The 15,018-nt window shown below is 37.9% G+C and overlaps 8 protein-coding genes across 8 annotated transcripts; 3 read left to right on the forward strand and 5 right to left on the reverse strand. All coding sequences in view use genetic code 12, as the record gives it.

Moving 5' to 3' along the window:
- Positions 1–43: 43 nt before the first annotated feature.
- CTR3 (high-affinity Cu transporter CTR3) lies at positions 44–715 on the forward strand (the record flags this gene model as incomplete). The annotated part of the gene is made up of 1 exon (XM_064994450.1): positions 44–715. The coding sequence occupies one exon, from the start codon at positions 44–46 to the stop codon at positions 713–715; it is 672 nt and encodes a 223-aa protein (XP_064850522.1).
- A 191-nt stretch (positions 716–906) lies between these two features.
- On the reverse strand, positions 907–3,489 carry DASC09_008480 (uncharacterized protein; the record flags this gene model as incomplete). Its single annotated transcript, XM_064994451.1, has 1 exon — positions 907–3,489. The coding sequence occupies one exon, from the start codon at positions 3,487–3,489 to the stop codon at positions 907–909; it is 2,583 nt and encodes an 860-aa protein (XP_064850523.1).
- A 1,266-nt stretch (positions 3,490–4,755) lies between these two features.
- Positions 4,756–6,378, reverse strand: DASC09_008490 (S10 family peptidase; the record flags this gene model as incomplete). The annotated part of the gene is made up of 1 exon (XM_064994452.1): positions 4,756–6,378. The coding sequence occupies one exon, from the start codon at positions 6,376–6,378 to the stop codon at positions 4,756–4,758; it is 1,623 nt and encodes a 540-aa protein (XP_064850524.1).
- A 340-nt stretch (positions 6,379–6,718) lies between these two features.
- DASC09_008500 (S10 family peptidase) lies at positions 6,719–8,326 on the reverse strand (the record flags this gene model as incomplete). The annotated part of the gene is made up of 1 exon (XM_064994453.1): positions 6,719–8,326. The coding sequence occupies one exon, from the start codon at positions 8,324–8,326 to the stop codon at positions 6,719–6,721; it is 1,608 nt and encodes a 535-aa protein (XP_064850525.1).
- A 1,450-nt stretch (positions 8,327–9,776) lies between these two features.
- On the forward strand, positions 9,777–10,237 carry DASC09_008510 (uncharacterized protein; the record flags this gene model as incomplete). The annotated part of the gene is made up of 2 exons (XM_064994454.1): positions 9,777–9,930; positions 10,011–10,237. The coding sequence occupies 2 exons, from the start codon at positions 9,777–9,779 to the stop codon at positions 10,235–10,237; spliced, it is 381 nt and encodes a 126-aa protein (XP_064850526.1).
- Positions 10,238–11,390: 1,153 nt separating this feature from the next.
- On the reverse strand, positions 11,391–11,990 carry CDD1 (cytidine deaminase; the record flags this gene model as incomplete). The annotated part of the gene is made up of 2 exons (XM_064994455.1): positions 11,391–11,770; positions 11,825–11,990. 2 exons carry the CDS (start codon positions 11,988–11,990, stop codon positions 11,391–11,393), a joined length of 546 nt encoding a protein of 181 aa, XP_064850527.1.
- A 148-nt stretch (positions 11,991–12,138) lies between these two features.
- COQ4 (ubiquinone biosynthesis protein COQ4) lies at positions 12,139–12,873 on the forward strand (the record flags this gene model as incomplete). Its single annotated transcript, XM_064994456.1, has 1 exon — positions 12,139–12,873. One exon carries the CDS (start codon positions 12,139–12,141, stop codon positions 12,871–12,873), a length of 735 nt encoding a protein of 244 aa, XP_064850528.1.
- A 648-nt stretch (positions 12,874–13,521) lies between these two features.
- On the reverse strand, positions 13,522–14,433 carry MIR1 (Mir1p; the record flags this gene model as incomplete). Its single annotated transcript, XM_064994457.1, has 1 exon — positions 13,522–14,433. The coding sequence occupies one exon, from the start codon at positions 14,431–14,433 to the stop codon at positions 13,522–13,524; it is 912 nt and encodes a 303-aa protein (XP_064850529.1).
- Positions 14,434–15,018: the final 585 nt, after the last annotated feature.

Below are 15,018 nucleotides of genomic sequence, written 5' to 3' on the forward strand. Positions count from 1 at the left end.
TATAAAGATTCAAGCCAATTGTCTTCCTTCTTATATCGACAAAATGAATATGGGTAGCTCTTCTACCGCTTCTACTGGTGCGAAATGCAAGATTTCCATGTTATGGAATTGGTACACTATTGACTCTTGTTTTATTTCAAGATCATGGCATGTTCACAGCAAAGGACAATTTGCTGGAACTTGTATTGGATGTTTTCTCTTAGTTCTTTCCGCCCAATGGTTGCACCGTGTTGCCAGGGAATACGATGCTGCTATTGCCAGAAGAAGACTAGCGTTCATGAAGCAACAGGCAACAACTGACATTCACACACCCTCCAGTAATTCCACCGATTATAAAAAGGATCTTAACTGCTATAATCATGATTACTTTGATTCAAGAGGCACCTGGTTGTTGGCAAATGATAATGTTATTTCTAATTTGCTTCAGCCAATCTTGTACACTTTATCGCACAATTGGGTTTGGGATTCTAGAGCTGGATCATCCTATAATGCAGTGTACCCAACTTTGGCAGAGCACTTGGTTAAGGCCGCTATTTTCACTATTCAATGGGGTCAATCATATGTTATCATGCTTATGTTCATGTATTACAATGGGTACATAATCATCTCGTGTATTCTTGGTGCGTTGTTTGGAAGAATGATTTTCAATTATGAACCAATTACCAACTTCACGAGAAGTGAAAGTGAATCTAATGATAGAAAATGTTGCATGTAACTACAATAAGTGGAATATCTCTTGTGCTTCACTAAAAATAATTTCCCTTTATATTTCTTTCTTTCGATTATACACAGTTCAAAAAAAAAAATTGATATTTATTAATGTAAAGATGACCAATAAGCCATCCCAAAATCAAAAACACATTCATGAGACTTTTATGGAACAAACAAGTTCAAAATTTGAGCAGCTCAGATCTTCACATTACTCCCCACAAAAATCAATTGGTCATTGTCCCCTAATTCAAGGGACTTTTCAACCCCACCAAACAAATTATTAATTGGAACAAAAATCTGCTCAAGAACAATTTTTCTGAGTTTAGAAGTTATTTGGTACAACAATTTCTTCATTGCCCAGGCATCATCACCATAAAGTCCTTTCTGAAATTCTTTAGAAGTGATCAAGCTTTTTTCAACCACATGAAGAACTCTGACATCTTCCATAGGCCCTCTGCTTTCTGCTTTCAGAAGAGACATTGAAACATATTCTTGGCCTTCTTCAATATTATCAACCATTTTGTATTTTCCGCCGAAATTCTCTTCGTCCAAATTGTCAAGCTCAATCATCTTTAAAATTGCTTGTATTGTATTATCGTTGATCCGGACCTTATCCATAAAACCATACTTGACCACGCAGCGATATAACCCAGCTTTCTTAACGGCTTTAATTTTTTGCACAACAATATGATCTTCAGTAGTAATGTATGGAACAGAAGCAATTCTAATTGACAAAAAAATAAATGATCTGGGGCAGGCAGGGAAAGAAGAAAGAAGATGTTCATAAAGCTTTGGAACCGTGGAGGACAGATTAAGAATATGTATAATGTCAGTGTACATAATTCCAATGGCATTGTAACGAAGGAAATCATAACTGTTGTCTTGATATTTGATCTTGTAATATGGATCAATATAATCACATTCGCTCTCCTTTCTTCTAAAATTACACTGTTCCTCTTTTTTCTCCTCTTCAGAGCTTAAGTCATATGATCTTTTTGAACTAATATTCCCTTCAGGAGGTTCTGAAGAAGCATTTCTCAGAGCATCATAATCAAGCTGAAATGTTATTTTCTGCTTTCCAGAAACAGCATCTGGAGCGTTGATGGTATCATTTTTCCATGCAGATACCAATATATTTTGAACCTTGGAACGATCTTTGTATTCTTGATCAATCTTCAAGCTTCGAGCCCATCTCCAAAATGTAATAAACGAAGTCATGAGCACCGCCACCATCAAAGTGAACCAAGCTCCATGCACCACTTTCCTCAAACCAGATATTACCAAACACATTTCCAATGATCCAAATATCAAAAAAAATAATACGGCTAAAATCAAGTTGACTTTATAAACATAAAGTAAACAAATTGTGATCAAGAAAGTGGTCACTACAAAATCCATAGCCACTCCGAGTCCATATGCAGAAGTAACATTAGCAGAAGTCTTGAAACCGACACAAGTCAACACCACAGCAATCATGAGAATATAGTTAACCGTCGGAATGTATATTTTCCCAACATGTTTTGATGAGGTATGGACAATTCGGAAGTTTGGAAAACAATCCAAGTGAATCAATTGTTTGAGAATAGAGAAGACTCCCAAAATCAAGGCCTGGCTGGCAATAATGGTGGCAAGAGTAGCAAATACAAACACAATCCAATACAAAGGGCCGCCGGTACCACCAGGTATAGCTAAATAGAAAGCCATAGAAATACTTTCAGGGCTTTGCAACAAATAGGCGGCTTGGCCAAGGTATTGAATGATAAGGCAAGGAAATACCACAAAGCCAAGGGTTAATTGGATTGAGAATCTTGAAAAATGACCAATGTCGGCAAACATTGCCTCAGTACCAGTGATGGCCAAAATCACCGCGCCAAATTTATCAATATCTCCTTGTCTTTGGAGGAATTGGATCGCCTCCGCTGGATTCAATGCTTTAAAAACAGCTTTATCATACTTCACAATGTTAATAACACCGCAAACAAATAACAAGATTAGCCAAATGAGAATAATAGGTGCAAAAAATAAGGATATTTTCCCTGATCCAGCTCCTTGGATTAAAAAGAGAATTACCAAAATAACACAGGAAACTGGCAAAACTTTGTTGCTAAAAGAAGGAGCAGCAACTGATATACCGTCCACTGCAGAAAGAACCGAAGTAGTAGGGGTCAATAAGCCATCGCTAATAACTAAACCACAACCAAGAAAGCATAAACCCATGATGAATTTTGCTAAGTACTTATTGACCAAAGTTTTATTGTAGCGACCATCTTTAAGCAACCTGAATTTCCTTCTCTTAGAGCTGCTATCTTTTCCAGTAGCAGCACCAGACCTATCAAGAGTTTCGCTTCTTGTGAAAGTTAACAAGTCTTTCTGTTCTTCATTTATCATCACTCCCTTTGGGCCAATTGACAAATGAGAAGCAATTTTGGCATAAATGGCAATTTGGCCACCCTCATTATTATTGGGGCCAAAATAGAGAACAATAAGACAGTACTTGACGATGACAATCAAGAAAAACAACCAAAAGATACAAGAGCAGGCACCGATAATGTCGGGTCTAGATGGGGTGCCGTCGGGGAAAATGGACGCGTACACATAAAGTGGTGAGGTCCCAATGTCCCCGTAAATGGCGCCAAGACTGGAAAAACCTAAGAAGATGGTGGTTCTCCAAGGGTAACCACCGGTTTTGGGAGAATTATTGACGGAGCTCAAATTTTCAGAAAATTTGTTGAAGGATTGTTGGGATTCAACATCCTGATGTTCATTTTCAGTGGCCATGTATTGGGCACAACAAGTGAAGCAACTGTTATCAAAGAGAAAAGTGAGAAATTGAAAGACTGCAACGCAAACGATAAATGGAAAAGAAAATTACAGGAAATATTGATCTCAAAGTATTATTTTTTTTCTCTGGGGGAAAGAATTGGGCATTTTATAATCCCTCAAGGGGGTTGTTTGCTGTCCGTCCACCTAACGGTCGATGGGAGGAGAAGAAGGCTATAATCATAATGGTGCGAGAAACGCGTTCAGAGAGATAAAGAGGTGGTCACTAATAAAAAAAAAAAAATGAATATCAATAAGTGACGTCTTCGATTTCTGATGTTTAAGACCCTTAAGAAAATAGATAATGTATTCTGTATTTGCATGGCGGTTGGTATTGTCCATATCCCACAGCCTTTTTGAGCGATTATTTTCATTCGCTAAAATTGGAAAATAAACCTTTTTTTTTCACGAAATCTCTAATTATTTTCTGGGAAACTAGGAAAAAAAACAAAGAAACGAACAATTAATTGTCTTGAGGGATTTCTTTAGAGTTTGCGTGTGAAACATTTCATAATAAAGAGCCAGGAACAACTCAAAGTTGAAAAAATTTGACCCATAATGCATAACTATCTTACAAAGTGTTGTTGAAAACCGTTAGAAAAACAAATCGAGATACAATGTAAAAACTTTGGCGCAAAAAAATCTCGAGGTAATAAAAACCAGGTCTAGCAAATAATAAGACAGTAAATCATTTTGAGGGGAACGTGTGTATGTGTTAACATATCAATAATCCCTCAAATGACAATTAGCTGGGGTTCAGCCTCATGCGGTGATTGACTTGTCAAAAAAATTTGATAGGTGTGGGATGGGATGGATGATGGCCCCATTGCGTCATGGGAAACCTAGGGGAAAATCTTCAATTTTAAAAAAAAATAAAAAAAGGAAGATATCTTCCTTTTTTTATTTTTTTTTCTTTTCTGATCTCATCTCATGGAGTGCACGTGTCGATCCGAAAGGTGTACATACCCTTTGCAAATGGACATTTTGTTTTTTACTCAAATGGTTCTTTTAATTTGAAAAGCCAGTTGCGTCATATTCTATTCCGTCTATTTTTCATAGCCAGTTCTCATTTTATTAACATCACACAATCACTTTTTATGACAAGTTAAAACTTGCTATATTCCGAATACAGGAGTAACTCGTTCTTTACTTTTTTTTTGAATGCCGATCATTAATTTAGACTATGTAATATATATATATATTGGGGGCAGGGGGGAGGGCCTCCTACCTCATCTCATAATTCCCACCAATCCATAGTTTAACCATCTCCAAAGAATTCTCTCTCTGGTCATGAGATGCCATATTTCCTGCATCATAAATCCTAACAAATGTAAAATTCTGATAACTTTTAACTTGACCAATTTCCCTGTAAGTCTCACCATCATCTTTAACATTTAATCCTTTCATACTTTGGAGCCCGAACCCATTTTGCCCAGAATACTCCAATTCTTCCATCCATCCAATACTCCCTAGCCAATTATACAAATAATCTTTGTCCCCCGAGTAAACCAAAATTGGAATTTCGTACTCGTCCAATAGCTGTGTAATTTCTTTATGATGTGCATGCATTGAATCAGCATTCATTTCAAACCGAATCTGTATTTCATTATTACATGCCTGGAATTTGATATCCTCTTCAACACCAAGCACTGATTTCACTCTCTCATCATTCAAATATGCTTCCAAGAACTGACTTTCGGGATAGCATTCCTCTTCCCAGTATTCCTCTGTTGGTTGCTTCCCTCCACACTTCATTCTGATATCATATGGATTGATCCCATAATCTTCAACAGTCCCAATTATTTTACGTTGACAGTACCCCAAGGCTGCAACACAAGCAAATCTCTTGAACCCACTATCTTTACATATAGATAATAATCTGGAGCATTTGTATTCCTCATCAAACATTTGTTCACATCTTAAATCATCAATCAATTGTTCATGGCCCCCTTTTCCGCAAAGCATAGGCTGATGAAAATGTATTTGCGTTTGCAAATCAACCAACCCATTTCCAATCATTATAGATTTCAATTTTACCTTCTCATACTGTGGTTGATCTTCCATTAAATCGACAGCAATAGAAGGAATGTAAATACCACTATAACTTCCCCCAGAAATATGTAAGTCTAATTCACTATATTCTGGAAATCTTTCCATCCACATTCTCAAAAAATTCAGGACTTCTTTAGCTAGTTGGGCCGTATCTTCCACCTTATTGCCTTCAAAATAAGAAAATCCGGTACCTACCGGTTGATCGAGGAAGATCACCGAAGCATTATTGTTCCAAGAATACGGGTTATTGTAAATGGTTCCATTAGCAGACATCAACGAGGGACCAAGCTCCGTGAATAATCCAGTAAGAGAGGAACAACCGGGACCCCCGTTCAACCAGAGTATAATTGGATCTGTAGATGGATCATTTCTCAGCTCAAAAAACCAAAAGAAAAGATGATGGGAAGTTCCTGGGAACTTGGTAGTGAAGTACCCAGAATATTGCTTCACAATGTCAATATTTAACAAATTTGGATCTGGGCTAGATATTTGTAACTTAAATTTAGTTGGTTCTTCATCCTCATCATCATTGGTTATAGTATTCTTCCAACCAGTACCTAGATCAATATTTCCTTCAGTTTCAAGATGAGAGCTTTCAATTTTCCCCCGGAGTTCATTAAAGTCCTCACCAATAATACTTTTGATTTCTGAAGCAATCAAGTATTCTTCTATGTGATCCGTTAGATTTAAACTTCGAAGCGGTGATTGGGGTAAGTCCCTAATGTTGAAGCAACTTATAAAGTGCGGAGATAGCAAAAATAATCCCAAGATATGTGACTTTTTTGAAAATCTCATAATATTTTTACTCAAGTGGGATCGATTTATTCTCTTTCTTTCACTTTTTCTGTAATTGTTAATGTTGTCATCATTTTATAGATGTAGCTGGTTCCAAAAGAAATAATAATAAAAGGGGGCCGATGAGATGAATCCATTTTCCTGATGAGCTCCGGCCGGACATGTCCGGCCATCCAGGAGTCATCTACATACCGAGGAGTAATAAGAAGCGTGCTTCTCAGATGTACGTATGTATGTTAAATAATTAATTTATGAGGGAATGAGGAAAAGGGGAGACATAGAAATTAAAAAATTAAGGAGAATTTAAAATAAAAAGGCTTTATAGAGGCTATATCAGTGGTCAATAATATGCCAAGTCCCCATTTATCCATCTATTGATCATATCTAAGGCTGGTGCCGCTTGATCATGAGGGACCATATGGCCAGCATCAAACAATCTAATGAAAGTGAAGTTACCCCAGTTTTTAACTTGGCCCGCTTTTTGGCCATCCAATGTGACATAATCCCTCTTTTCAGCAAGGAACTCAAACTCAATATGCTGAGAATACTCCAATTTATTCATCCAAGCCTCATTTCCTAACCAATTGCAAATGTAATCTTTATCACCCGCATAAATTAATACAGGCAAGTGATGATCGTCCAACAATTTGATTATTTCTTCTTGATATGGGTACATTTGATCAGCTTGCATCATAAATCTATTTCCAACATCACCGCTGCAATGCTTGAAATCAATTGAATCAACCCCAAGAGCACCCTGAATGATAGGAGAGTTCAAATACTTGCTGATTTGATCCTCCTCAGGGTAGCAATCGTCTTCACAAATCATTCTAATATCGTAAGCGTTAATGTTGTAGTCACTAACGGCAGCGAACGCTTTCCCATCACAATATACGAGTGCAGGAATACATGCAAGTTTAGAGTAATGGGATAAATAGCAAGCATCAAGAAGCTTGGCACAACGAGATTCCTCTGTCAACATTTGCTCGCAGCGTTCATCAGGAATCACTTGGGGATGTCCACCCTGACCACAGAGCATCGGTTGATACCAGTGATTTTGAGTCTTTGGGTCTGTTATTCCATTACCAATAAGAATCGATGTTAGATTGAAACTGCGATCTTCATGGCTCAAGATTTCGTTGGCAATGACAGGAATATAAACACCGGCATAGCTTTCTCCAGCAATGTGGAAATCTAAATGAGAGTATTCTGGAAATTGAAGGAAAAAAAGATCCAAAAATGCAAACACATCCTTTCCAGCAGCCCAACTATTAGAAACGTCATTTGAAGAATATGAAAAGCCAACATTGACAGGCTGATCCAAGAAAATAACTGAGGCATTGGAATTCCAAGAGAGTGGATTGAACTCTAATGAACCATTGATAGTAATTAACGAAGGCCCTAATTCAAAGAATAGTCCCAAAAAGGATGAGCAACCTGGTCCACCATTCAACCACAAGATCACCGGATCGTTGGCAGGATCGTTTCTAGATTCGAAAAACCAATAAAAGAAATGTTTGTCCTCATCTTCTACATCAATATAACCAGAATATTGTGTGACATTATCAACTTTGAGTTTAGAGGGATCAGGTTTTTTACCTTGGAGTTTATAGTTTGGATGGGAATCATGCTCGATTTCAAAATCCCAATTTGTGGCAGCAGTCTCGGATTTGAAATTGAAATTAGTGGTTGAAGAATCTGGCTTTTGATTCAACTTTTCCAATTGTGAAATGAGCTCAGGATATTCAGCCAATGCGTCTTCCCAAATTTTTTGGACTTCAACTTTATCCGCCTTGGAAATATCACCATACCCAAAATTCTTGATGGTATCCAATAATAATGAGTTGCCGGATACTTGTTTGCTAACCAAAGGAATCTGCTCTCCACTGAAAAGGGCAGAGCATGATGCAAGAGTATATAAAGCTAAGAGAGTTAAAAAAACCTTCATCGCTTTTTTCTTTTTTTTTTTTAATCTATAATACTTCTATAGAAGTTTATTTGAAAAGCCTGTTCTTATCAGGGATGAGATGATTGTTTGTGTATTTTTCTGATATCTTTCCTGAAACGTACAGTGCGGTATTCCGGGTCGGCGAAATCTTGTAACGTGGAGATCATTACCATCTGCAGTAGACAATTGCGTCACTCCCAGTTGGTGAGTTGATGTTGTGACCCACCCCTTGTGTCTACTTTGTCTTACACTGTTTGTATTGCAGAAAGTCATCTTTCACAGTATCACTCTCTTGTGAAGATTTCACGATGAAATTAGCTTTTTATTAAGGTTTAAACTTATCAGCAAATAGATGGCTCAGCCATCCTGAGCATGTACAACCCAATTGGTGCTCGTTCTGTTACTTGTTGGCTTTGACAAGGCTCTAATTAAATGCCACCTCATCCGATCACAACAAATCCAGTGCGTGGTAAGCTCAATAGTACTGCACGTAACTAAAATAAATCATGTTTGAGCCAGTGAGCAACACAAAACAAAATGACTCGTACAATGCGGGTAATTTTCTGATCTCCCAATGGAAGCTCGAAGATGCAACTGTATCGTATATATATGATAACCTTGGGTCTAGATAGATGTAGATCTACATGAAGAGAGTGTGGCATCAATGCCCTGTTTAGAACTATCACATACCAATCATCATAGTTCCCAGATGATGTACCATGATGGTACGTAATTGCTTCAGAAAACCCAACACTAGTCTCGAAACAGTACTCACCTGGAATTACTGATCAAGATCATTTTCATATAGAATGTTTCAGGTAAATGTGAATTGCTGTGGCGAAAGTTGATCTGTCATTTTTCTCAGTCACCCAGACACACTCCAAAACTCAAAGCCATAAATTAGATGCACCTCCAGGTAGCTTATCCTAAAAACACCCGTACCCTAGACTCGTTTCAAAATAGAGAGGTCTCTGCATCCGAAGGGTTGAGTTGATCTCCCTGGGGACCGTAAGGATGGTATCTCTCCCGGATATCAACTTGTTCTGGGCCCGCTACCACACATCCATCCCCTATCACTTTTTTTCTTCACAAGGTTTTGATGGCCAAATAGATTCAAATCATTGTACCAAACTACAAATCTCTTAGTATAATATAACCTTTTTTGTTTCATGAAGACACTGTTAACTAAAAGAGAAATGATTTCCACTTCATGCTCCTCTTTTTCGGTGTACTATTTTTCATTCTGTTGGGGGCATTGAATACCGAGGGTTTACCCCTACATAAATCTAACTTGCCGGCTCAACTACCCGACGGTAATCACATGGTATGGCTACGTTTCACCGAAGACTATAAAACCCCCAAGTTTCCCTATCATCCTCTTTCCCTTCAGTGTATCTTCTTCTTGTCAGGATTTAGAGTCTCAATCACATCAAAAAAACAATTATTTGAAATGTCTGCCAACGATTTCTACAACAACAACGACAACAACTACGAAGGTGGTGAAAGAGGTTTCGGTGGTAACCAAAACCAAGGCAACGAAGGTGGTTTCCAAGAAGAGAACGACCATGAAGGTGCCAGAGGTTTCGGTGCTACTCTTGCTGGTGGTGAGTATTATATTTATTTTTAAGCACTATGCTTTTGAATTGCTATGTGGCATTGACACTGGTGTACTAACATTATTCAGGTGTCGCTGGTTTTGCTGCTGCTAAGAAATTTGGTGGCGAAAACCACCATGGTCTTAAGGAAATTGGTGGTGCCATTGCCGGTGCATTCCTCGCCAACAAGGCCGAAGATGCTTACGAAAACCACAAGAGAAACGATAGAAGAGAAGAATACTACGGTAACCAAAACCAAGGGGGTCAAAATGGTCCAGGCGGTCCAGGTGGTCCAGGCGGTCAAGGTAGATGGTAAGCTGCTGGTAATATGCTTCTTCTTCCTAATTACCAACGCTTCTCGACTTTGTAGAGAATTTTTATGATTATTATGGATTTCTTATGAAATAAACGCGTGTCTTTTATTTAGAAATTTGTCGTTTGTGACTGTAAGGTATTGATGTATATTGAAAAGTTATAGCAAAATGTTAGAAGAAAGAAAAAATTCACAGAATTTTCGTGCTTGATAGGAAGTAATGGCATGATTGTGAAGAACGATAAAGGGTATTATCATTTATTAAATAGCATTATATTCTAGTTCACGGATAATCCAGGGCAGGGACGGGATAAATTTTAAAATACCTTTTATCAATTAATCAAAGGCTCAATATACTTTTGTTTCCTTTTCATTTATTACATGTCTCTTTCCCTCTTCCTCATGTAAACCCGTGGTAATTTAAAAGATCTTGAAGAATCTTGAAATTGCACTCGAACTCAAACAGCTATGCATGTTGTTTCTTGGATAGTGTTGGCGTGCTTTTAGACTAGTTTCTGATGGTAACTGTGGTAACTTGTTCCAAACCAGTATACAAGTGAATAAATGATGGATGTCAATAATACAGAATATCAATAGGGATGGATTTATTGAATTAAGATTGAACAGGAACGTTGTACATGGATGTGAACAACCATAAATATACAAATTGGAGATACGAATTCTATAGCGTAGGTCAGCATTCTTATCTTGCGCTACAGTATATCTTATTTCAGCTATGGGAGCAAAAAAGAAAAAAAAAAAAGGAAATGAAGACAATTAATTGTAAAGGTGTCTTATTTAATAATACAAAAAATAAGAAAAAAATGGAGGTTGCAAAGAAGTTAAAGTTGGAGTGGGAATTAATAAAACAAAAACAAAAAAGTTGAAACCAATAATAGCTCCCTTCTACACAAACACGCTTTTAAAAACTGTTAATTCAATATGATACATTTCGACCATTGCTCCAATGATTCATTGACGAAAACTTCATAAGGAGAGGTTCCCATTAAAAGAGCCAAGAGTGATTTATTGGTTATTCCAGTCTGTCCTTGCCAAAATTGTGTCTAACTTTAAAGTTCTTTATTGTTTTCTACTTTCTTTCAAAAAATAATATCCAGCATAAATATCATTCATTAAATAATATTGCCAAAAAAAATCACCCATCATGTTCTGGAAGTCCTAAATCGGAAGGTCCAAAACTCAATGGTAGTATATCCTTCAACTGGACTCTGAAATACTTGGAACCATCGACATTGAATAAATATATTGAAACATTCAATCCAAACTCTCTAATGACTTGCCGACAAATCCCACAGGGACTCCCAATCTTATCCTTCAAGTCGGTACTGATACCAATAGCCCTAAAAGATTTGAAGCCACTTACAACTGCTCTGGTAATCGCGGTACGTTCGGCACAGATACAAGCACCATACGAAGCATTTTCAACGTTAGCGCCGGAAATATATTCACCACAAGTTGTAAGAATGGTGGCGCCCACACGGAAGTTAGAATAAGGTGAGTAAGAAAGATCCTTTGCTGAATAAACTGTTAGTAGCTGAGACTATTTTACATTTTAATTAATCATCGTACCTTTGATAGTTTTTTCTTTCAAGTTCGCAAACTCTTCTTGGGTGAGACCATTATGATCGGTATGTATGATAGATTTTTCAAGAGGAAGCAACTCTGTCATTGTGCTCTCTTTTCTAATTATATTTTGAGAACAAGATAAAGAAAGCGATAAGAAAAATGCGATCATGATTATTATTCAGGTTTTTTATGCCTGGAAATCGATCAAAGACCCATACAGATGGTACCATTGCGAATTAAAACCGAAGGAAAATATTTTAGGAGCATATCTTTAACATAAAGGCTGATTGATCAATAAACTGCGCCAAACTCCCGTAATGTCACTCTTAAAAAACTATCCGACACATATCCCAATTAAGGGTATAGACCGTTTGATAATGGGTGCTGCCTGTTTTTTTGGCGCCACTTTACACCCAGAAAATAATAACTACATCACAGGTATTGGTGAAATCACTGCGTTTGAACCGGTGCTTACAAGAATTCGTGACCTGATGCTCTCGAATAAAGTCGGCCGTCAAATCCTAAGGGAAAGACCACGTATCACTTCCAAAACCTTAGATCTTGATTATCTTAAGTCGCTTCCTCCTGACACTTTTGGAAACACCTACTACAAATGGTTGCAAAGAGAAAAAGTTAGCCCTGATACTAGAGTTCCAGTGCACTACATTGATGACGAAGAGTTGGCCTACGTTTTCCAGAGATACCGCGAATGTCATGACTTCCATCATGCAATCTCTGGCTTACCTATTGTTCTTGAGGGTGAAATTGCTGTCAAAGCATTCGAATTTGCCAATTTTGGGTTACCGTTCGCGGGGGCTGGGGCTGTCATCTCACCTTTCAAACTTACCCAGAAACAAAGAACTCGGTTATTTGATGTTTATTATCCCTGGTGTTTCAGTAATGGTTTGAATTGCAAAGGCTTGATTAACATTTATTGGGAACAACAAATGGAAAAAAAAATAGATGAGTTAAGGAGGGAACTAGGGATTGAAAGTCCTCCGCCAGACATGAGGACGTTGAGAAAAATGGATGGAGCCAAGAAAATAACCTAGGCCAGCCAATGTCTTTACTCTGTGAGTCGATCATCTTATGGATTTATTTATAACTTCAAAGGACCATTTTACAGGGGTTCTTTAAGAGATTTTTAGAAAGAGCATAGCGATGACTGCGCTGTGTGTCCCACCTTTCGTAATAGCAGTTTTGAATAAAAAGTGAGAACGTCATTTGTGGTTATAGTAGAGATCAAAGAAGAAACAAATAAATGAATAAATGGATCAAAAAAAAAAAAAAAAAAAAGATGATGATTCAAGTGCACATCTACATATTACTGTACACGAAACAGCGTAGACCACTTAATTGTGGATGAGGAGATAAGTCTAGGTTGGGCAGGTTTGCATCAGGGGCTATTTTTGTCAAACCAGTCGCCTCCCTAGCTTAAAGCCTATGTTTATTATATTCCCTATTGGCGTGTATATCCTACTGGACTCATTCATATCACTACATGGCCTAAAGTTCTAATGGACTCTGTAAAGCCTGTACGCCCGAAAGAAATAAAAAAAATACACGAGATGACTTACAGATTGATGAAACCAATCTAAAAACTGAATATTGAGTCTTCAATTACTATATGCAAGGGGCATACACAAAAATAGCACCGATAAAAAATGACAGAATACAATCAAAGAAAGTTATTAACTTTTCTAGTGTTTAGCACCACCGAGATTGATAGCAGCTGGAGTACCCAAACTAGCCTTCAACTTACCGTAGATGGTGAATTGCAAGGAAGTCAAAGTACCGACCATGACCAAACGGGTTGGCAAACCAGCGAAGGAACCCTTGAAACCCAATTCTTTAGCCAATTGAATCAACAAACCGACAGTAGATTGACCTGGGGCCTTCTTGGTCTTGTTAACCTTAGACAACAAAGTGTCAGCTGGTTGAGAAACGATAGCAGCAGTACAACCAGCAATGACACCAGCAGCAAGATCCTTAACAACCTTGTTGAAACCAGCTGGGGCAACACTGTTGATAGTTTCGGTGGCTCTTTCGTAGGTCAAGAACTTGGCAATGTTATATGGAATTTGTTTGAACAAGATTGGGGTGAAACCAGCGTAGAAAGAACCAGCACCTTCTTCCTTAAGAATTCTAGAGAAACCACCGACTAAGCCGTTAGCAAAGGTTGGTTGAGAAACCAATCTAATTCTAGTAGCTTCCAATGGACACAAGGCAATATCAGCAAAGAATTCAGCAATAGCAGAGGAACCAATGTAAATACTGTTCTTGTATTCACAAGCAGTTTCGTAACCAAGGACATCAACGAAAGCCTTCTTGAAGACTTCGTAACCACCGAACTTGAAAGCACCTTGAGTGGAGTAACCCAAGATGGTTGGACCCAAACCGGTCAAAAGAGCGCCGGCACCTTCTTTACCAACAATCAATTTGGCAGATTGACCCATGGACTTGTAGACGGTTGGTTCCAATTGAATTCTGGTCTTAATGACATCAATTGGGGTCATGGAACCGTGAGTGACACCACAACCGATGGCACCAGCCAAGGCGAATTTGGCATAATCACCAATAGTGAAGTTTGGAACAGGAGAATCAGCAGACATTTTTCGTTGTTCGTGGTATCTTTTACGAAATTTCGAGGTAGGAAGGAAAGAAGTGTCGAATATATTTTTTTTTTCTATTATTTCTTTTTGTCTGTAGACCACGTGATGATTCTTTGAGTGTCACATTATTGGCTGTTCAATAACCGGGTGACACGTGTAGGTTAGCCACTACGGAAGCCAGGGGATCACAATTGATAGCAGATAACACCCATATCTTCCGGGATCACTCACTGTAATGGTTTCATTCGGTGGTATTATCTCGAGGGACACGGGGGTTTCGGCAAGCGTGTGCGAAGTGCTTACTTTGACGAGATAGCCGGAGTGAATTGCATGGTTTCCAGTAAAAACAGAGATATTCCTTTTATCGATAAGCAAAAAAAGAAATAGCTTGGGAGGTAAAAAAAAAAAAAAAAAACGAAAGAAAATGAAATAAAAAAAAGAAATTAGAACAAGAAGGAGAAGAACAAAAAGAAATTAGATACAAGAAAAAGATTATCGACGATAATCTGTTGCAGCAGTCCGAGGTTATTGCACTGTAGGAGACCGAAAGATTCGAGGAGTGTCTTAAAAAAAAAAAATCCGTCT

The sequence above is a fragment of the Saccharomycopsis crataegensis genome (genome assembly GCF_037102585.1).
Source record: "Saccharomycopsis crataegensis DNA, jcf7180000000072, whole genome shotgun sequence".
Classification (NCBI taxonomy): Eukaryota; Fungi; Ascomycota; class Saccharomycetes; order Ascoideales; family Saccharomycopsidaceae; genus Saccharomycopsis; species Saccharomycopsis crataegensis.